The 19,069-nt window shown below is 53.5% G+C and overlaps 10 protein-coding genes across 10 annotated transcripts; 5 read left to right on the top strand and 5 right to left on the bottom strand.

Moving 5' to 3' along the window:
* Positions 1 to 1,078: 1,078 nt before the first annotated feature.
* On the bottom strand, positions 1,079 to 1,956 carry PSV08DRAFT_297046 (uncharacterized protein). The gene is made up of 3 exons (XM_014217376.2): positions 1,876 to 1,956; positions 1,639 to 1,819; positions 1,079 to 1,583 (listed from the first exon to the last, which is right to left on the bottom strand). Exons 1-3 carry the CDS (start codon positions 1,911 to 1,913, stop codon positions 1,317 to 1,319), a joined length of 486 nt encoding a protein of 161 aa, XP_014072851.1. The 5' UTR covers positions 1,914 to 1,956; the 3' UTR covers positions 1,079 to 1,316.
* Positions 1,957 to 2,103: 147 nt separating this feature from the next.
* Positions 2,104 to 3,391, top strand: PSV08DRAFT_41677 (uncharacterized protein). Its single transcript, XM_014217377.2, has one exon. It carries the CDS (start codon positions 2,439 to 2,441, stop codon positions 3,324 to 3,326), a length of 888 nt encoding a protein of 295 aa, XP_014072852.1. The 5' UTR covers positions 2,104 to 2,438; the 3' UTR covers positions 3,327 to 3,391.
* A 241-nt stretch (positions 3,392 to 3,632) lies between these two features.
* Positions 3,633 to 4,397, top strand: PSV08DRAFT_202303 (ankyrin repeat-containing domain protein; the record flags this gene model as incomplete). The annotated part of the gene is made up of 2 exons (XM_066092030.1): positions 3,633 to 3,687; positions 3,742 to 4,397. Coding segments are annotated over 2 exons (711 nt in total), but the record flags the coding sequence as incomplete, so codon positions are not given.
* Positions 4,398 to 5,071: 674 nt separating this feature from the next.
* Positions 5,072 to 6,465, top strand: PSV08DRAFT_223026 (uncharacterized protein; the record flags this gene model as incomplete). The annotated part of the gene is made up of 2 exons (XM_014217369.1): positions 5,072 to 5,474; positions 5,550 to 6,465. 2 exons carry the CDS (start codon positions 5,072 to 5,074, stop codon positions 6,104 to 6,106), a joined length of 960 nt encoding a protein of 319 aa, XP_014072844.1. The 3' UTR covers positions 6,107 to 6,465.
* PSV08DRAFT_362134 (carbon-nitrogen hydrolase) lies at positions 5,917 to 7,249 on the bottom strand. The gene is made up of 3 exons (XM_014217370.1): positions 7,196 to 7,249; positions 7,024 to 7,134; positions 5,917 to 6,950 (listed from the first exon to the last, which is right to left on the bottom strand). The coding sequence occupies exons 1-3, from the start codon at positions 7,223 to 7,225 to the stop codon at positions 6,216 to 6,218; spliced, it is 876 nt and encodes a 291-aa protein (XP_014072845.1). The 5' UTR covers positions 7,226 to 7,249; the 3' UTR covers positions 5,917 to 6,215.
* A 786-nt stretch (positions 7,250 to 8,035) lies between these two features.
* Positions 8,036 to 10,810, top strand: PSV08DRAFT_401777 (TATA element modulatory factor 1 TATA binding-domain-containing protein; the record flags this gene model as incomplete). Its single annotated transcript, XM_066093623.1, has 3 exons — positions 8,036 to 8,186; positions 8,247 to 9,472; positions 9,523 to 10,810. 3 exons carry the CDS (start codon positions 8,036 to 8,038, stop codon positions 10,753 to 10,755), a joined length of 2,610 nt encoding a protein of 869 aa, XP_065949073.1. The 3' UTR covers positions 10,756 to 10,810.
* Positions 10,811 to 11,386: 576 nt separating this feature from the next.
* PSV08DRAFT_362132 (mitochondrial carrier domain-containing protein) lies at positions 11,387 to 12,760 on the bottom strand. Its single transcript, XM_014217378.2, has 2 exons — positions 12,427 to 12,760; positions 11,387 to 12,362 (listed from the first exon to the last, which is right to left on the bottom strand). The coding sequence occupies exons 1-2, from the start codon at positions 12,658 to 12,660 to the stop codon at positions 11,409 to 11,411; spliced, it is 1,188 nt and encodes a 395-aa protein (XP_014072853.2). The 5' UTR covers positions 12,661 to 12,760; the 3' UTR covers positions 11,387 to 11,408.
* A 98-nt stretch (positions 12,761 to 12,858) lies between these two features.
* On the top strand, positions 12,859 to 14,475 carry PSV08DRAFT_202288 (MT-A70-domain-containing protein). The gene has a single exon (XM_066092029.1). The coding sequence runs from the start codon at positions 12,866 to 12,868 to the stop codon at positions 14,345 to 14,347; it is 1,482 nt and encodes a 493-aa protein (XP_065949072.1). The 5' UTR covers positions 12,859 to 12,865; the 3' UTR covers positions 14,348 to 14,475.
* PSV08DRAFT_296978 (uncharacterized protein) lies at positions 14,457 to 15,171 on the bottom strand (the record flags this gene model as incomplete). The annotated part of the gene is made up of 1 exon (XM_066092614.1): positions 14,457 to 15,171. A coding segment is annotated over exon 1 (368 nt), but the record flags the coding sequence as incomplete, so codon positions are not given.
* Positions 15,172 to 16,059: 888 nt separating this feature from the next.
* PSV08DRAFT_409671 (uncharacterized protein) lies at positions 16,060 to 18,073 on the bottom strand (the record flags this gene model as incomplete). Its single annotated transcript, XM_014217358.1, has 4 exons — positions 16,060 to 16,256; positions 16,298 to 16,407; positions 16,481 to 17,337; positions 17,546 to 18,073. 4 exons carry the CDS (start codon positions 18,071 to 18,073, stop codon positions 16,060 to 16,062), a joined length of 1,692 nt encoding a protein of 563 aa, XP_014072833.1.
* Between the last annotated feature and the right edge of the window lie 996 nt (positions 18,074 to 19,069).

Raw genomic sequence — 19,069 nt, 5'->3', positions numbered from 1 at the left:
TTTGCCTCGACAGTTACAAATAGCTAGCTTGTGGTTCAAAGGGACCGTCGCCTGTCCGATGAGGTTCTTTTGTATTAGTGAGCGAGACTCAAACATCGTTACAAAAATTACCTTACTTAACTTAAGCAAGCTGCCAAGCCGGCTTGTGGCGGAAAGATTCAAGCCCGTATCAAGGTCTTTATCCTAGCGTGAACGCGCTATCCTTGCTTTTAGGGGGTATGTTGGCTGATTATGGGCATCAAAGCCGGCGCTATACTATGCTACATGGCAGAAATAATGTATGTGGGCCACTAGCAAGGGGACAATACAGGCCAGGGTGATAAATAAGCCCTATACTGTAGAGAGTTCTCTCTATACTCTAAAGAGATGTGATTATTTAGAATATTTCTGTAATAATATAGTTTTGTTGTCCGAAGAAGAGCCTAATCTTTATTTTAGCGCGCCCTTACACACATAACTTGTGCCATGTAGCGTTGTAAGCCGGCGCAATAATTCTTACCATACTTGGTTAATTTTTGCTATCTTAGCTTTTCTTCTAAATTACTAAGTTTTTCTTAGATAGAAGCTGTTGCAAATGAATAGAAGAGCGTTTGAGAAGAATTAACTAAAAGAAGGCCATAACAGAATAAGCCATAGTAGGGTTAATAACGCGTTTTTGGTTAGATTAGAGGGTAATATGATAGGGGTGCAAGAGCTGCAGTATAGATACGTATTGCGCTTGTCTGTATGCAAGGATGCTGCGAACAACCTAAAGATCTGGAAGAGAAAGTGTGCCGTCACACCGTGCGTCCCGGCACGTAGGAATGAACGTTAGTTAGCAAGGTAACTAGTCTAAAATATGATCACTTTGAATAAGTACGTTATAAGTAACAAGGATGCGGAAATATGTCTTCCTTTAAATCTAACCACGAGTGACTAGAAACTACTTAGGATTACGTTAGAGGAAGCGGTCGTTGCAGGGCTAAGGATCACGTAGATAGCTTCCTAAAGGTTGTTATCGACTGATATTCGATTACTGATAGACAGAACTTGGCCGAAAAGCTGAATCCAGTGACGACCAGCATAGCAGAAGACATTTGAGTTACAATTTCAATTAGGATTTTAATAACGGCTAGGTATCGAAAGAGAAGCTGCTGGCTGTAGGAGTTGTGAACTTTGAAGATACAGGTTTAGGCTCGCGACTAAGAAGGGGCTAAAGTAGGCTAGGAAGTAGAAGTCGAGCGCACAGAGTAGACGGGTGTAGACTAAGGGGTTATTAGCTGGGTATGGAGATGTGGTTAGAGGTCTACCCATTTGCCAGCCTATACTAGATATCTTCATGCACGACGAATCTCCCACTGTACATTTGTGATGCTGACCTCCTCACCAGCTTTTTCATCGTAATCGTACCATTCACCATCAGGTAGCTCTATGCCAGAAAACTTGGTGCCGGATTCGATACCCGTGGCAAGGAATTCGCCTTCAGCTTTGAATTCAGTGAACTCCAATCCTCTGCAGTCGAACTCGAGTATATTGATCATCTTGGGGGGGTCACTTTGCGGATAAGATGCGGGCGCAGCCTTGATATTGGCTGAGTGCTCCCTCTGTTGAAAGCATCAGCATTGCGGTATAACAGAGTAAGCATGTGAGTAGAGCAACCTTGCAGTTCTTGCATTTCCATACGAAATTTGCCTCGCCTTTACTGCCGCTTTGCTCGTTCATCTCAAACCGGTTGACTGTTACGAAATTGGGGTGTATCTCGCGACATGACGTGCATTGAACTTTGAAGGTATAGAAGAAAGGTGCTTCTTCCGTATCGTTGGGGCGGAGGTCTGTTACCCTGGGGTGAGTTTAGTACGCAGGGTGTTTTGGTCGAATCATGAGGGGAAAGTTTACCCATTGAGTTCTGCTTTCAATGCTAGTGCAAGCACCATGTTGAGTGTGATGGCGACGTTCTAGACGTGTGATGTTGCAACCTGCGACGACAACTTGGCGATTCCTCGACGACGCGCCCCGCCCCGCCCCCACTACGACTTAGTTGCTGGGCCAGTCCGCATTAGGCATAGTGCCGCTATCGTGCATTTCACCGTCTTATAATCTTTCCTGAGCGAACACCCCTGACAGACAGACAATCGCCAGCCCGTGGAACTCATCCCTCAGGCAGAGAACCAGGCAATCTACCATTGGCTCTCGACACGATTCACGCTTCTGGTACTTCTCCTCCGCCCTCTGTTGATTGGCAGTCTTCACTTTGATTGCTGGACTTGTACTGCCCCATTGTTCCTTTGGGACAAGACCATCTACAGGCAGAGTGCGCTGGACGTGTCGGCATTCCCCATCACCCTGGCCTCTGGCAGTATCCAACTTTCCATCAACAGTCTCCGCAATACTGCACTTTGGACGGCAGCGACGCCTCGCCTAAAACCCTGACCGCCTTTTGATAACTCGACGCCCTCACCATGGTCAAATTCTATCCCTCCCTCACGCAAGAACATATTGACTTCATCACCAAGCAACCTCTCTTCTTTGTTGCCAGCGCGCCGTGGGCGGGTGAGCACGTTAACATCTCACCCAAAGGACACCCATCCAAGTCGTTTGCCGTTCTAGGACCCAACACAGTAGCCTACCTCGACGCTACTGGCAGTGGCTGCGAAACCATTTCACATGTTTACGAAAATGGCCGTGTGACGGTCATGTTTTCCTCGTTTGGTCCTTCACCACAGATCATGCGGCTGTTTTGCAAGGGCAAGGTGGTGGAGAAGTGGGATCAGTACTTTAGCCAAATCCGAGCAAAGATGTCGACGGAAAACGGAGATGATGTTGATATCGCCGGTGTAAGGGCGGTGATTGTGCTCAAGATACAAAAAGTGCAGACGAGCTGTGGTTTCGGAGTGCCACAAATTGCCAATGCAACGACTGGTGGCACAGACGCTGTCGGCGACGCTGTTGCTTTTGCCGATCATGAGCCTGATAGGCACGATGGTCATGGCTTCAAGCCCCGGGACACCATGGAAGGCTGGGCTCGCAAGATGATAGAGAAGCAAGAGCTGGGTGACTACCAAAAGCAGTTCAACCATCGATCTCTCGACGGCCTTCCTGGGCTGATGAGCGTACGACGTGCATACGATGAAAACCTTGCTGTCGAAGATACAAAGGCGTGGCTCAGAAAAGTCAGCAGGCAGGGGGACGCCGTGGCTCTGGGTGTTGGTCTGGGTGTCTTGCTTATGATTGTGCTCAGTCTGATTGGCATCTTGAGCATCAAGCCCATATTTCTCCAGCGGATACTGAATTTCCAGCAAAGGCAAATGGGTCTGCCGGAGGATCACTCTTGGAAGAGCGAGCTTTGAGGTGGTCGATGCAAGGCTATTTTGTAAAAACACCGCTTTATCTTGTGTTCAACGTCACTCTATCCAAAGTTTTTGTTTCAGTGCCAGCCGCATGAGTCGAAGTAATTCTGTGCAACACGGTGAAGCCTGTGGGTGAAATGGTATGGGTATGTACATACTTGAATGCGTGCATGACCTCAGCGGCACTAGCACCTCACCGCCTGGCAATACTACCAATCCAAGCCTCGGTCGAGGCGGGACCAATATTTGTTGCGATACCCCAACACGCACGCGGAAGCATCTCAGGCAAAAAAAAAACCCCCCGCCATGGAGGAATACAAAGCCAAGTACGCCATCCATGAGGCGTGTCGAGAAGGCCAAGGTCTGCTCAACAACCATTCTCCCAGGCAAGCCATGGTCTTCTAACCAGTGCCAGCATCCCGCGTCGCCTCTCTGCTCGCCGCCAACCCCAAGCTTGCATCTCTCCGCGACCCAGACGACCGTCTTCCCATTCATTGGGCCGTGTCGTACAACCACTTCGCCATTGTGCAGTCCCTTGTGCAGACCAAGTCATTCGATCCTGACGCCACCGATGGTTCCGGCTGGACTCCCTTGATGATGGCGTGCTCACGGAAAGACGCCGAACAAATCGTAGACCTGCTGCTGTCCAAGGACGCCGACGTCAATGCGAAGAACAATAATGGTCAGACTGCTCTGCACTTTTGCGCCTCAAAAGCCAACCTCGACATTGCCCGTACATTGCTGGCACAAAAGCCCCCAGCGTCAGCACGAGTCAAGGACAAACGTGGGCAGCTACCGCTACATCGCGCTGCAGCAGTGGGCAGTGTACCCATGATGAAGGCACTGGTAGACGCCAAAAGCCCCCTCAATGCCACGGATACCGACGGCATGACGCCGCTGCATCATGCCGTGAGCGAGGGACACGGAGATGCAGCACTGCTGCTCTTGACTCTAGGCGCCGAGTTCGACAAGCAGGACAATGACGGCCATGTCCCTCTGGATCTGGCGCCAGATGCAAAGACGAGGAGTTTCATTTTGCAGGCGGCAGAGAGGGAGGGCATCGATCTGGTCTATTAGAAGTGGCATGTCCACGTGGATGTAGTAGCATCTCATTTGCGGAGTTTACAAGATACCCGGGTAAAGCGTTGTAGAGTACTAGGAGTGGTTGACGGGAGCCCCACGAGTGTCCTCCTTCATCTCCTACTAGTACCCCTCCCCCCTCTTCCCCCCCTCCCCCCACCTGTTCTGTATATCGGTCCTAATATTGCGCCATCATCATCTTTCACTAGCCTGCACCCGATGCTAGCTAGATTTCTGTAGCGCATTGAGGACAGGTACAGGCAAACTGTAGATCAAAGCCATGACCAAGTGTGTGACATACGACTTTGTAAGATGGACATGATCATCGTGAATTGGCAGCGTACCACTTTTTGTCCTTGTGACTGGTGCCTGCCATGGTGAAAGGCGACCCGCCATCATGGTACCCGTCCTTCATCCATCACGGTCTTCACTAGTTCCATATATAAGCCATATCACGTTCCATGTAGCAATGGAATTTTTGCCCTGTTCACCATCTCAAAACTGTACAAAAGTGGTTGGTACCCACAGCGCTCTTCTTCTCGACACATTGAGTGCAGTCGCGCACTTGGTCACCATCATCCCGCCAGACTCGCTCCAACCTCAATCTCCCTTGGCCCTAGCGCACACAGGCATAACCCTACTCAGGTTTGGGCCTTTTCACTATCATGACTTTGTTTTCAGACTCATCAGTATACCGAAATTTCCTCGTCTCGCCACTGATCCCCCCAGAAATTGTTCTACAAACAATTCAGCACATTCCATTTGGCAATGGAGCCCTGATGTCTGCTCTTCGCAATGCGCATCCACGGTTGCGTACACTGATGAGCACGTATGAACAATCACTCGCGCGCTACTTTATGCAAAACGAGCTTCGCCACGCGGAAAGAGATTTTGCATGTGAGGGCGACTTTAGTTTCGACTGGCTGGCCGAGTGCGTTCGAAACTACGACATGATAGACGACGTTATGGACGCTCTCTGCTCAGACCACAACTTCAACGCCATCATGCCCCACAATACATTTCTGGCCTACACAGGGCTATTACTGATACACAGGATGTCTTTGCTCGGTGAGTCGTTGCCCCTTTGGCAAAGCAGGTTTTGTGCAAATGATTGACACAGAAGGTTTTTAGAAAAGTATGGAGATGACAGACAGGGTTACATTGAGTCATTGCAAAGAGATGGGTTGATTGCCATCTACCTGGTGCTCCACCACTCGACACTGGCAGCGCGGTACCACGGGTCTGGCTGGATCAGTCAGCGCACATATGGGCACTGGATGCAAACGGAGCACTTTGAACTACGCAATGAGCTGGAATTCTGCTTTGCCGAAGCAGCACTGAGCATCGGTCCCGAATTCATTTCTGATACGTTGCTTCACCATGACCAATCGGATTGCGAGGCAACGTTGCTCAACTTTTATCACGACTACGGCATTCATGATTGGGAATGGCCGTGTTTGGATGCCAGGGGCGGGTTTGAGCCACCAAGGACGCAGGGACCGCAGAGGAAACAGGATAGGAAGGAGAGGAGCTTATTTACGACTTTGCTCAAGTGTCTGGCGGAACGAATGCAGTGCGAATTGGGTCATGTGAGGGAACGGGTGGAGCGCAATCTTGAGAACCCACGTCATCCTTTGGCAAATCTGACTCTAGGCGGCAAGCAGCGGTTGCTCAAAGGCAAGGATTTGGATGAGAGATGAACGTTGGCAAGGCTAAGGGTAGACATGGGTTTCGGGGAACATGAATGTGTCTTTTTTTCGTTTTCAAGTGCCGATATTCCATGGTTCTTGCTTGTCCTAGACATGGTAGCTAAGAAACATCTGCGTACACATCTGTTCTCCGTGTCATGGGCACATCTTTGCGCAGATTCTCAACGTAATCAAGGTCCAGCTCGGCAACGGCAATCTCACCTTCATCGGCCCATTTCCCATCTTTGCCCTCATCGCCTCCGAGTTGAGCAACGATTTTGCCCCATGGATCCACAATCATACTGTGTCCATAACTCCGCCTCTTGGCCTGGTCATCGTGAATTCCAACCTGGGCAGCAGCGATGACGTAGCTCTGCGTCTCAATGGCACGGGCACGCAGCAGTATTTCCCAATGGCCGGCCTTACCCGTTGGCGTAGTGAAAGCGGCCGGATACAAGAGCACCTGGGCGCCTCGTCTCCTGAGGGCAAGCGCGGGCTCGGGAAACCGCAGGTCAAAACATATCTGCATGCCTATCTTGCCCACGGGGCTTTCAAAGGGATGGCCAAGCTGAAGGCCACGTTCGACGCCATCTGATTCTTTCATCTGGGGGCCATCCTTGACGTCCATGTCGAACAAGTGTAGTTTCTGGTAACGGTGGGATATCTCTCCCTGGGGAGTGATCCAGATGAGGGTGTTTTTCACTTTTTGTGCGTCAGAGGAGGCGGGTTCGTGGATGCCGACGGAGATGGCGAGATTGTATTGTTTTGCGCAATCTTGCAGACCGAGGACGAATTCAGAGGTTGTGACTGGTTTGCAGAGCTGGAGGCCACCAGAAGTGGTGATGTAGTCTGCCGCCTAAGAAGAAAAAAGAACAAAAGGTTGGCCATGTGAAGTGGGTAGACGAAGAAGATGGAGCAGAAGGGCTTACTTCTGGGAGGAAGAGGGCTTTTGCGCCGGCTTGGTGGGCTTTGCGGCAGAGGGATTGGGCTTGGGTCAGATTGGAGGCCATGGAGGCCGTGGAGCGCATCTGGCCGACTGCCTAGAGGGAGTTGTTAGGGCATGGGATTGTCATAGCAGACGGCAACAATAGGGCAACTTACTGCGCGTGTCATTTTGAGCGATATGGGCATGGACTTGAGGAGGAGTTTGTGTGTAAAAGAGCAGCGAGGGGGACTTTGAGCATGGACATGGGCAAAAGCAACAGGGCAAGGCCGGCCTGACGTGGTCAGAGACGGCAGAGGTGATGCATGAGTTCCGATACAAGAACTAGGCCAATTGGAGCAGGCATCGTGGAAATGGCGACAATCTTGGGGGTTGGGTCAAAAAGCACAAGTAGGGCGGGAGAGGATGTAGGGAGATGGCAAGCCGAGGGCTGTTAGCATCCAAGTACTTGTACGACTACGGAGCACCAGAGATTGACCGCGGACACTTGGCCGAGACTAGCCAGCGACATGGATGTATACATGGACATGTGCTGTATACATGTGTTGTATACATGTCCATGTGCAATCCGCCCATCCCCTGCCGTCGCCCGCAGATCAAGGCGGAAGGGCGGCCAGCCGGCGTGTGATTGGCGTCAGCAAAGGCCACCGACACGAACCACGACGGCGTCCGTTAGCCGTCCACACGTACAAGTGTACTTGGACATGGTTGAGTCCATACGGCTGCATGCATACACATATCCAGAGAGACGAGCAATTGCAGCCGACGCAGCATTCAGCATTCGCGCCCATTTCTGCGTCCAACACCAGCCAGCCCATGTCTTAGCTGCGCATTCCCTGTGTCACCACCACCACCATCCGACCAGCCTGGCCTCTTTGCGCACTTGAGCAATGCACCCCCACGGGCAACGGACCAGTGCACGGTGAAGGCTAGCAACGCTTCCCATACGTCACCACACGCGCTGCCATTCCATTGGCAAAAAGTAAAAAGCGAGCAACATGAGCGGCAAGGGCTGGTGGAACAACGCCCTCTCTGGCCTCGAATCGCGGCTCGACACCATCCTGGCCGAAGATGGCTCTACGGGCCCAAAGCCAGCGGCGACAGACAAAGCAGCAGCGGCCGTGGACAAGAAGCTGGCGGTGGAAGCTGGTGGGTAGCCCCAGAGGCCCAAGGTAGCAGCAAGCCCCATGGATGCTAATCGCCCAGAAGCCTCGCGGAACCCGTCACGGAGTAGACCAAACTCTCGACTACAGGACCGCCTCGCCAAAGCCGTCAACAAAGCAACCGACCGCTCCGACTCACGCCCCTCGTCCGATCTGGGCTCCCGGCCAGAGAGCCCTGCGTTGCCCACTTCTCTCCCACCAGCGGCAGACACATCGCGCACAAGCATAGACTCAAAGGCCGAGGAGCCCACCGCCCCCGCCTCACTGCCAGACCAGCATGGCCCCTCCAAGCCAGACGACATGGCCGTCCCCGAGCCAGCACAGCCTGCTCGAGAAGCAGCTGCGCCCGTGATAGTAGACCAGCCAGCTTCCACTCCCATCCCCACCATGTCCATGCCATCCATGCCCGCCATCGTTGCCCCGCAGACGTCCTCGCCCCGCCAGTCCTTGGACAGCATCTCTTCCCGGCCTTCAGTCGACGCAATCCCCCCAGCCCCACCTACTGAGCCCAGAGACGCCGACCAAATCCAAGCAGACTCGTCTCTCTTGCAAAACACCTACGACGAGACTATGCGTGATAGCCGCGAAGAAATCAATACACATCTCGAACGCATCGATGCGCTGCAGTCAAAACTGTCCTATCTTTCAGAGCAGCTTGCTGCATCTGCAAAGTCCGCCTCGTCGGATAAGGACGCGACCTCGACGGATAAGAAGTTGGCAGACAAAGATGCGCAGATTGCCGCTCTCATGGAAGAGGGCCAGAAGCTATCCAAGACGGAGATGAAGCACATGACTACCATCAAGAAAATGCGCGCCAAGTCGCAAGAGCAGGAAAAAGAGATTACCTTGCTCAAGCAGCGATTGGCAAAGGCCGAGAAGAGCATCACAGAGCAGTCAGAAAGAGCGCGTCGCGCTGAAGCTGCTGAAAAGTCTTCGCAGGAAAAGTTGAAGATTGTCGGCAAGATCGAAAAGGACATCGAGACCATCAGAGCAGAACGTGAAGAAGCAGGAATGACAATATCTGAACTGCGCAAGCAACTCAATGACGCCCTGTCGCGCGCTGAGGATGCTGAGAAGAGAGTGCAATCTGGCGCACTCGAAGCAGAAAAGAGGGCGACGGCATCATTGCAGGAGGATATTGAAAATCTGCGGATAGAGAAGAAGCTGGCAGAAGATCGTGCCAAGAAGGAACTTCAAGCTGCCAGGGACGAAGCTAAAAGCCAACAGGAAAAGGCACAGGTCGCTGAGCTGGAGCTGCGTGGCGAGATTGCGGTAAGTCAAGTCGATGGCTGCATGCAGACGCATACTAATGCACCATCTAGAATCTTGAATCCAAGCTGGAACTTCTTCGCAGCAGGACCGAAGAGGTTACTTCATCCGCCACTGGTGACTCTCAGGCCAAGCTTCTCCGGCAGATTGAAACCTTGCAAACACAGTACTCGCTTGCTTCCGAAAACTGGCAAGGCATCGAGACAACCTTGACCTCTCGTGTTGCCGCGCTCGAAAAAGACCGTGATGAGACGGCCAAGCGCGAGTCCGAGGTCAGACGAAAAGCGAGAGAAGCCAACTCAAAAGCACGTCGACTGGAAGACGAGCTTGAAAGTCTCAACGAGCGCACTCGTACCCTTGAACATGACTTGAACGAGCAACGTACTGCGGCTCAAAAGCTACAAGTCAAGCTTGCCCAAGCAGAAACTGCTGCCCAAGATGCGCGCGCTGACTTGGACAAAGAGAGGAAGATTTGGGAGGCCGAGTTGCAGCAACGAATTGAAGAGGAAAAGAGCAAATGGAAGGCAGAATCACAAACGCCATCTCTAGCTGGTGACAGTCTCCATCTGCGAACAGACTCGCCTTCGCTAGCCCAGCGAAGACACTCGCCAGACCCGTTGGGCATCTACACTCGACGACCCAATCCACGGACCACGTCAAGTGGCATGGACACGGCCCTTTCGCCCATAGAACGCATGTTCGATGATGCCTCGCGCCGTCCATCCAGCTCACGGCAGGCCAAGTCCACCTCAAGGGTGCGCACACCTGAAATCGGAACTCCCCAAAGACAAGACTCGATACCCTATAGCATGGCCAGTCTCAACGGTCTAGCCTCAGCAACGCTCGAAACCCCTTCAATCCACACACTTGACCCAGAAAATATGGACTCTTTTGACACTGCATCCTCGCCACATCGCACCATTGCCGACATGGTCAGCGTGTCCACCATGGGCGCCGGCCCCTCTGTTCAACTTGTCGAGCGCATGAGCGCCGCCGTGCGCCGCCTGGAATCTGAAAAGGCAACGCACAAGGAAGAAGTTGTGCGTCTGACTGCCCAGCGCGACGAGGCGCGCAACGAAGTCGTCAAGCTCATGCGTGAGGTAGATGAGGCCAGGAAGCAAGGGGAAAAAGTGACCGACTTGGAAAGGAGACTGTCCGAGATGGAGAATAGAGAAGGCACCGCCTTGGAGATGCTGGGTGAGAAGACGGAGAGGGTAGAGGAGCTCGAGGGCGATGTGCGCGAGTTGAAGCGAATGTATCGTGAGTTGGTGGATACGATGAAATAGACATGACTTGAATAATCAAACGAATGAAATCAAACACTATTCTGTTCCATGTTCTATCTTCTTGATCCAAGCAACATATATCTAGACCGTTGGGCAGCGAGTAAGACGCTTCGCCACAGCCATACGTGCTAGGCTATTCACATTTTCCCCTCTTTCTTCTTCTATCTCTCTCTCTCTCTCTTTATATGCATCACTCTTAGTACTATCACATAGACTTGGATATCTTACCAGTTGAAGAACAAAATCATCACTCTTGTAGTGGCGAACGACTAGTATTAAAGTACTAATTTTGTCTAGTTGAATACTTTGGTTTCGATAAATCTACAACGAGTTAAGCTAATCGCTTTGACTTGGTAAAATTCAAGCGCACGGTAGCAAAGCTGCTAAACAGGAGATGGGAAATGCCCTTCTCTTGAACGATATTGACGTGATGATGAAACAACAAATTGGCCTAGATCACAATGGGGGTTGTCTGAGGCCTGGGTAGAGATGGAAATTGCCAGGTTGGCTAGGAAAGGAGAACATTCTCCGGCATGTCAAGTCAGCCAAGCGAGGAAACAAGTGAGAGCGGTGTTGTCATTGACGCATCCAACCCTTAAAAGTATCATGCGCGCCATCGTTTTTCATCAATCGGCATGGGCAAATTTTATGATTCATATTCCTAGATAATACTTGCCACGTTCATATGCAAAGAAGCTGACTGCGACCATGGGCACAACCTTGACATAACCAATCGTTAAGCCAACAAAAAAGCCCTTGTATCCTCTCTCAAGATAAATCCTTCTTGTCACTTCAGGCATGCTCAATCTATGGCCATCGCCAACGACGCCACCGACTTGCATGCGCCGCCGGATTACTTCAAGCGGATACGAGACAGTCTGGGAGACGAAGCCAGCAATGCCGCCAGTGGTCAGCTCAGCCCAGTAGCGGAGCTGAGCGGGCTTATGTGTCGAAGTACTTGTTTCCTCGCGCGACGTGTTGGGCAAGGTAGTGTAAGGGGCGAGTAGGGGTATGCGCATCAAATCAGACATGAGGTCATGAGCGAGAAACGAGGCGCCGGCATAGGGTATCATGCCAAGCAGAGTAGGGGTGAAGCCGCGGAAGAAATTCGGGAGGCCGGAGCGTGGGGTGACGGTATCGACGAGGTGCGTGGCAGTTGCAGTGATTGGGTTTTCCGGCCGGTGGACGCGGGGGGCCTGCTCCGAGTAGATTTTGCGGACAATGGTGGCCAGACTACTTCGTGCGTTTTCGTTGGTCTCAAAGGCCAGGCGCACGCGGATGACTTCGAGCGGGTAGGTCAAAAAGACGCTCATCATGCCGGCTAAGCTGCCCGAGACAAAGCGGCGGACGGGCGTCTCCTGTGCCTTGTTCTTGATGACACGGGCGCGTATCTGCTCGTAGGCGAGAAACTTGACGCCTGCGTAGGGGAAGATGCGCAGAAGGGTGGCTGAGTGGCCCTTGAACAGACCTCGCACTCCAGCAGTGGCGTAGATGTCGCGCATGGCCGCCGGGAAGCCGGCCCAGGAGCCTGTATATTTAGCAAACTGCGGGTTGCGCGTCTGGAATAGGATCTTGACGCGGTCGAGGGGCCCTACGACCGTCTTGGCCTGCCATGTGCACGTTAGCAGATGCCATGGAGAGCGTTGAAGACACAGGGCCCGAGGAACATACTGCACATCCAGCGAAGCCACCCGCCAGCCCGCTCTTGATGACGTACTCGGTGCTCTTCTTGTCCGTCTTCTTCTTCTTCTTGTCCTTGTTGTTCATATTCGTCTGCTCGTCCCTCGAGGGTGGCGGAGCGGCTTCATGGCTGGAGATGATGGAGGTTGCGCGGGAGGGTTGCGCGGCAGTCATTGACATGATATTCGGCGTGTTTCCGTCATGGCGGAGGAGGTGCGTGGACATTCCAAACGGGCGTGGATGGGCTACCGCGACATGAGGGGGTGTTTGTGGTCAAGGATAGGCAGGGCGTGATTAGCAGAAAAGCGGGCGTGGTTGTGTGGTGTGCATGGTTTGGCCACGGCAATGACGTTGCCGAGGCTGCTCTGTCTCCTCCGGCCGCCCAGACACTCGACGCTCCACACATCCGACCCGACGCTACCCACCGGATATGTTTTCCACACTACCACCACCACCACCACGCGCCTCTCCCACCGCGCAGTCGGCCCCTCACGTGCCAGACCCCATCATCTTCCAGAATGCCGACGCCGACATCACTCTGGTCGACATACCGGCGTCCATCGTGGCAGCCCAGGGCGACCGCTCTGACGTGCTCTTGTCCACTGCGCCTCTAGAAGAGCCCATTCAGCTCAGACAAGACTACGAGCCCAAGACACAGAAAACACGGGCGCAAGCAGCCAAAGTCCATCATGGCGACAGCACGCAGCAGAATGAACATGATTTGCAGTCCCTCCATCTTGACGATGCTGGATACAAACTCCTTGTTGAGCATGCACTCGCTCAAATACGTGCACACGTTTCGGGGCCATGGTGCATGCGCCGTCAACTCATGACCCAGACGTCTCGGTCTGCACAAGATGGGGCCATGGATCTGGACAGCCCCTCGGAAAGGAATCTGGAGTTGTGCATGCGAGAGTGGGCCTCACGGAGCCAAGCGAAACAAGACGACATGGCGTTCAATCTGCAGCAGATGATGGCTTCGCTCGGTGCAGCATCTGAGCCCGCAGATTCGGCTGCAGCCGCAGACAAATGCATCTTGTCGTACCGCCATGCACCTGTAATTGAAAGTAATACACAGGCTGCCGATAGCGTCACCCAAGAGACACAGACGGTGCCATGGACATGTACCTTTCACAATCCCAACCAGCACTCACTCGAAGCCACAATCACTGACAGGACGTTGCAATCTGCTTCCTCGGCTCAAGACTATCGTTTTGCCATTCCGCCGCGGGCCACGCTCTTTCTGAGCGACTCGACTGCCTCGGATGCCTTCCGTTGGTCGTTTCGTCGACTCACAGACGAGTATTCGCTTGCACGGCATTTTGACCTTGTACTACTAGATCCACCATGGCCGAATCGGTCGGCCAAGCGCAAAGGCACGTACGAGCAGGTCGGAGGTATGCCGTACCTCAAGCGAATGCTACTCAACATGCATCTCGACATGTACCTGGAACACAACGCACTGGTGGGCGTTTGGGTCACCAACAAGCCATCATTAAAGCAACATGTGCTCGGTCCCGGCGGGCTGTTTGAGGCGTGGAACGTGGGACTAATGGAAGAATGGATATGGATCAAGACGACGACCAAAGGCGAGCCCATGTTTGATATTGACAGCCCCATGCGCAAGCCCTATGAGATGTTGCTGCTGGGTCGTGCAGCACCAAACTCGTGGTCACGCATGGCACATGCACCTGTGGTCAAGCGCAGAGTCATTGCCGCCGTGCCAGACGTACACTCACGCAAGCCCTGTCTCAAGTCCTTACTCGAACCCTATTTGGTGGACCCAACAGACTACACTGCGCTCGAGGTGTTTTCTCGCTACCTAGTCAGTGGTTGGACATCATGGGGAAATGAGGTGCTCAAGTACAACTGGGACGGCTACTGGGTCAAGGCCGGAAGTGCAGAGAACTAAAGAGTAGCAAATCGTCAATTCATTCTGGGAAGCAAATTCTTTTTGCCAGGTGTCAGTGCAGGAGTACGTGTAATCTGAAAACACACACACGTATACATGGACATGTTTTGCATTATTTCGTCATTCTCACTCTTTTTTTTTTCTCTCTCTCTTTCTTCTCGATCTTCACAGGGGCCCAAGTCCATTATGACGAAACAGATCTTCAGGAAGGGAAACTTTTTCGTGTGGTGTAAGGATTGTCGGGGAAGGGTGTTGTGGCAAAGCGAACACCCTGTTCTCACAGTCTCTCCCCGCAGTGGGTACATGCCACGACCGTTTGACCGCCAGCCGCTGATGTTGTGCATCCGACCATGTCTGGAGTTAATGGAGACAAAAAAGGACGTCATAGCGGGGACTGGGGAAGACTTATCTCGGCGCATCTCATATTTGCGGAGTAAATAGGGCCGAAGGAAAGATACGAGCGAATACAGGAGTAACCCAGCAAAGATGGACATGAAGTAGATGTCCGAACTTCGGGGAGTTTTTTTTTCTTCTTCTCTCCGAATGAGTCCGGGGGGCTGCTGGTATCCCTTAGCCGATTGTAGTATACCCGGTTGCAGATTCGGAGTAAGTATGGAGATGAATAGTTGTGTGCATGACGTCAGCGCCCCTCCCCTCTATCTCTTTCTCTCTTTTTTCTCAATCACATCATCTCGTATTCAGAGTGCACATGTGGTGATGAGGCGTGAGGAGAAAAGGAAGCAACTGGAAAGAAGCCAGGGTTATACATAGTGATATGTAGTGCAGTAGGAAATATGTCGACGTGTGCGACCACGCATTCAGCTGCATGACATCACCTCATACTGTTACAGTAAGCCGGGTGCGGGTGCCAGTACCCCGGTTTCCCACTCTCTGTACTTTCTCCCCGGCTGCCAAGCAGTCAGAGACCCGATGTTCCCCGCCGCCACTCTTCGCCGCCAAGAGATTGACTGCGCGTTATCGGACTTGTGCGTATACTACATGCTTTTTGTTCTGGGCGGGCGTGTGGGTAGCGAGAGATTTGTTAGCGAGGGGCGCAACGTCCATGCGGATCATGGCAGAAGATGAATACTAGTCCAGTCTAGGGCATGCCGAACCCTCTCTTACTAAGTAGGTGTACTCGGGTATTACCCAGGAGTAAAAAAAAAGAAAGGAAAATGCTGTCTGACCCGGGCGCAGGCGCAGATGACTGATGATGGCAAACATGGACTCTGCGGAATCCCTTGTTTTTTCGTGGAACTTGCCCTGTTCAGCGCACAGGCTTACGTGCAGCGTTGACAACAAAGACAAGGCAGACAAAGGTGCTGATATGTAAGTATGACTCCTTGTTCCCTGTTGAAGAGCGCGATACTACCCATTGTGCCCACGCCTCACCTGGATGCTTCCTCCCCCAGCAATGACACATCATCGCTCAACGGTTGAGGCCACCAGGATCGGAGAATCGTATCCTGAATCTAGTAGTGTGTGTTTGTGTTTCATTGTTTATGCGCCACAAGCGGGAATGCCGCAGACCGCATGGTGCTGCTGCTGTTGCCGCCCCGACTAATGCATTACACAGCTGCATGCTGCATGCCTTGCCTTGACTTTGCGTTTCGAGATAACAAAAAACATGGCGGTGACTCACCGCTCCCAGTGCTTCCCGCTGCGGGCCTAATCGAGCACTCGTTTTTTTTCTTCTTGGAATCTTTTTGATCTTATTTCGTTTTGATGTGTTGAGACTTTGTTTTGGGAACAGGCTTGCATGTATGCAATCGATCGATCGATCGATTCTTGGAAGGGAGTGGTTTGGCTGTGTTCTTTTTCCCCTCCCGATGAGCCGGTGCTACGATACTTTGCTTCTTTTCATGGGGGGAGGGGGCGGCAGAGGAAGAGGGGTTCGCTTTGCCGCAAGCTACAAAGCCAAGCATATTTGTTCTGCTGATACACGCTTACATTGGTTTGTGGTGAGGGATGCGCGTGTGGGGGGTTGCTGACTATCAGTAGTCATCCGATTGATGGTTTGCGCGATGTGGTAGGTAAGATTCCGGGTGCGAGTGAGGGGCCTACCGCGGCAAAGACGACAAGTCAAAAAAGCCATGTCGCAAAGCCGAGTGCGGAGAAAGTGACCACGCGCACGGGTCGGCATTGGTGGGTAGCAAGTGTTTTCCCGGGGCATTTAGTAGGCGGGCTGCATCCATCCAGACTACGCGAGTGCACACACATGCTCGTTCACAGTAACAATTCTCCGTGTGCAGCAACCACCGGGTGAATGTCACGGGCGGATAGTAGATGGAATGTCGTATGTACGGTACTGTAGGTGCAGAGTGGAGTGTAGGCGTATTCGGCCTAGACTCCGCTCCGCCCGTTTGCTGTGCCACCATACAAATGCAGGGCAGCAGCGGCTGCCTGTCAATGCCGTGGGCGGGTCTGCTTCCCAGATAGGAAAGTGCATGAGCACCGCGTGGGTTTACTATGGACAGAGAGGTTGGCTTTGCTCCAGGGCCGGATGGAGTGCTTTCTTCGGGCCTGAGTAAGTGCAAGGGCATGTGTTTTTTGCTTCCTGTTTTTGCGAGGGAAAATTCTGAAATGAAATATGGCGCCCGCGCATTGTTGCTTCCAGCTGGTCTCCACCGGAGCGGGATGGATGCGACGCAAGCAGACGTAGTTGTCTTGGAGTGCACCAGGACGAACCGCAGCGAGCAACCACAGCTCCACAGCCACAGCACCCGGCCGGTTTTCGCCAGTGGCTGTGGGCCAATCAGTGCGCAGCCGCCTGAGTCGCAGCGCGCCCAACGAAAACGGGACGGAAGAGGGCTTGCACGTGTGTCCACATCGGAGGCCGAGTTTTTCCCAGCCCGCGCAAAGGCAGCGACTTTTGGCTGAAAAGCTTCTAGGGCGGCAGCACGATGATGCACCCTGGCCCACTCGAGCGCACGTCTTTGTCGGCCGCCAAGTGGGGAGTCGACAGAAACTTCAGACACGGACTGCATGTTCTGCAGCACGGAGCCATGTCGGTGCAATTGCGACGGGGAGCGTCATGGCATGTGCAAAGGACAAGGAGAGGGAGAGACGACGGGCCGCGGCAGAGTTACTTTGCTGGCTTGCTGATGACGCTGGAGCGGGAGCGGGCTAGGGGGAGAAGCAGAAGGGCGCAGTGCAGACCCTGCATTTGCTTCTGCTTCTGCTTCTCCTGTACCGTACTGTCGTTGCTGTACCTGCCCGCGCCTCCCGAAACCCGCAACTCGAAACGGAGCGATAGTGCCGGGCGAGGCCAGACGGGGGGCACAAGGTTTGGTTTGCCCTTTTGGCCGCACCTTCCAAACATAGACGCCGCACTACGCGCACCAGATGCGCCAGCTGTGGCCGGCAACGTGGCCGACGAGCCAATCTCTCCACGGTAGTGGCAGTCGTAGTACTACTATGTACAGTAGGTCCCAGAGCATCGCCATGGCAGTTTGGTCGGCGCGTGTGGGCATGCAGGTCAGTATTTGTGGGCGCTCGAGGCGAGGCGCACGACCGGCCTTCTAGCGGCGGTTCCATGGAAGAATGGAAGCGGAGCAGCGTGGCATCCAAGGCCAAGTCGAAGAACCATCCCCAGATCCGCACGGGCGCGCACGCACCGCACGACGAGCCCAAGTGCCACGCGCCGGATGCAGGCAAAACGGCTATAGTAGCAGCCTGGCCGCGTCCGCGACAACCGTCGACATCAACGACGGGCCTTTGTGCCATTGCGTCTGCACTACAGGCCGAATATAGCACGACAGGGCTGATGGCTGACGACGGATGGCTGCTCTCTGCTGGGCCGCTGGTTGAAACAAATGTTTGGTGCTGTGGGTGCCGCCAGGCGAAAAGGGGGGCCCCGTGGGCTGTGTGTGGGCCGGCCGTCCGCACGTCTGCTACTACATACACTCGATACTAGTAGTGCTATGTACATGCATAGTACCACCACGACCACTACCACCACTACCACCACTACCACCACTACCACCACTACCACCACTACCACAGACTACAATACACTGTCCGCCGAGTGTTTGTGTCCCAGCCCAGACTCCGGATCCGCGTCCGCATCAGAGCATCGTGGCCACGGAGGGTTTCGCTGGGCCGGGCTTATTCCACTCTGGGCCCAAGGGCAACTCGGCTGACGCCCAGCCAGTGCTTATGGCGTGCATAGTGCCAGAAACACATGTCGGGCCGGCAAGTATTGTTCCACGGCGACTCGGTGGCAAGGGACATGTATGGACACGGTGTAGTCTGGCAAAAGGGCCTGCCGACTCTACGCCTATACTATCTGCTGGTAGCAGTAGAGTGCACCTGCGCCTGGGTGAAAGGAGACATTCTTGGTTCACGGCGTGCTCGTGACAGGCCCCGCAGGCTAGAGACGACGAGCAACCATCCATCTGTCCACTGGACCCTTTGATCGGCCATGCAACTCAACTGCATGTGATTGCGACACCCGGTGAGGCGACGTCGCAGGTTTTGCAAGTGCAAGTCGCACGTCGCAGGCGCCAGCCCTGGCCCGTGAGACATGGAGAAGCTTTATCGAGGCCGAGTGTTTCGACATGTGTCTGCGTGGGTGGGTGGCTAGCAGCTGGCAGCCAGCAGCCAGGGCGCCGTCCACGCATCTGAGTCACCAGGCGAGCGGGACGAGGTGGCATTCGACAGATTAAATTCATTGGCCTCTGTGCGCTCGCTCTCTTGGGCAGCAGCAGCAGCAGCAGGGCG

The sequence above is a fragment of the Bipolaris maydis genome (assembly GCF_028858645.1).
Source record: "Bipolaris maydis strain C4 unplaced genomic scaffold PSV08scaffold_7, whole genome shotgun sequence".
In the NCBI taxonomy this organism is placed as follows: domain Eukaryota; kingdom Fungi; phylum Ascomycota; class Dothideomycetes; order Pleosporales; family Pleosporaceae; genus Bipolaris; species Bipolaris maydis.
The sequence above is the reverse complement of the archived record's forward strand: the minus strand, read 5'-3'. Positions and strand labels throughout refer to the sequence as shown.

Excerpts from the sequence above, each read along its gene's own strand:
- PSV08DRAFT_202288 (XM_066092029.1), top strand. The coding sequence starts at position 12,866 with ATGTTTTCCACACTACCACCACCACCACCACGCGCCTCTCCCACCGCG.
- PSV08DRAFT_41677 (XM_014217377.2), top strand. The coding sequence starts at position 2,439 with ATGGTCAAATTCTATCCCTCCCTCACGCAAGAACATATTGACTTCATC.
- PSV08DRAFT_362132 (XM_014217378.2), bottom strand. The coding sequence starts at position 12,660 with ATGTCCACGCACCTCCTCCGCCATGACGGAAACACGCCGAATATCATG. Across the intron at positions 12,363-12,426 it reads GTGGCTTCGCTGGATGTGCA|GCCAAGACGGTCGTAGGGCC; the intron begins GTATGTTCCTCG and ends TGCACATGGCAG.
- PSV08DRAFT_362134 (XM_014217370.1), bottom strand. The coding sequence starts at position 7,225 with ATGCCCATATCGCTCAAAATGACACGCGCA. Across the intron at positions 7,135-7,195 it reads CGCTCAAAATGACACGCGCA|GCAGTCGGCCAGATGCGCTC; the intron begins GTAAGTTGCCCT and ends AACTCCCTCTAG. Across the intron at positions 6,951-7,023 it reads AAGCCCTCTTCCTCCCAGAA|GCGGCAGACTACATCACCAC; the intron begins GTAAGCCCTTCT and ends TTTTCTTCTTAG.
- PSV08DRAFT_297046 (XM_014217376.2), bottom strand. The coding sequence starts at position 1,913 with ATGGTGCTTGCACTAGCATTGAAAGCAGAACTCAATGG. Across the intron at positions 1,820-1,875 it reads TTGAAAGCAGAACTCAATGG|GGTAACAGACCTCCGCCCCA; the intron begins GTAAACTTTCCC and ends AACTCACCCCAG. Across the intron at positions 1,584-1,638 it reads GGAAATGCAAGAACTGCAAG|AGGGAGCACTCAGCCAATAT; the intron begins GTTGCTCTACTC and ends TGCTTTCAACAG.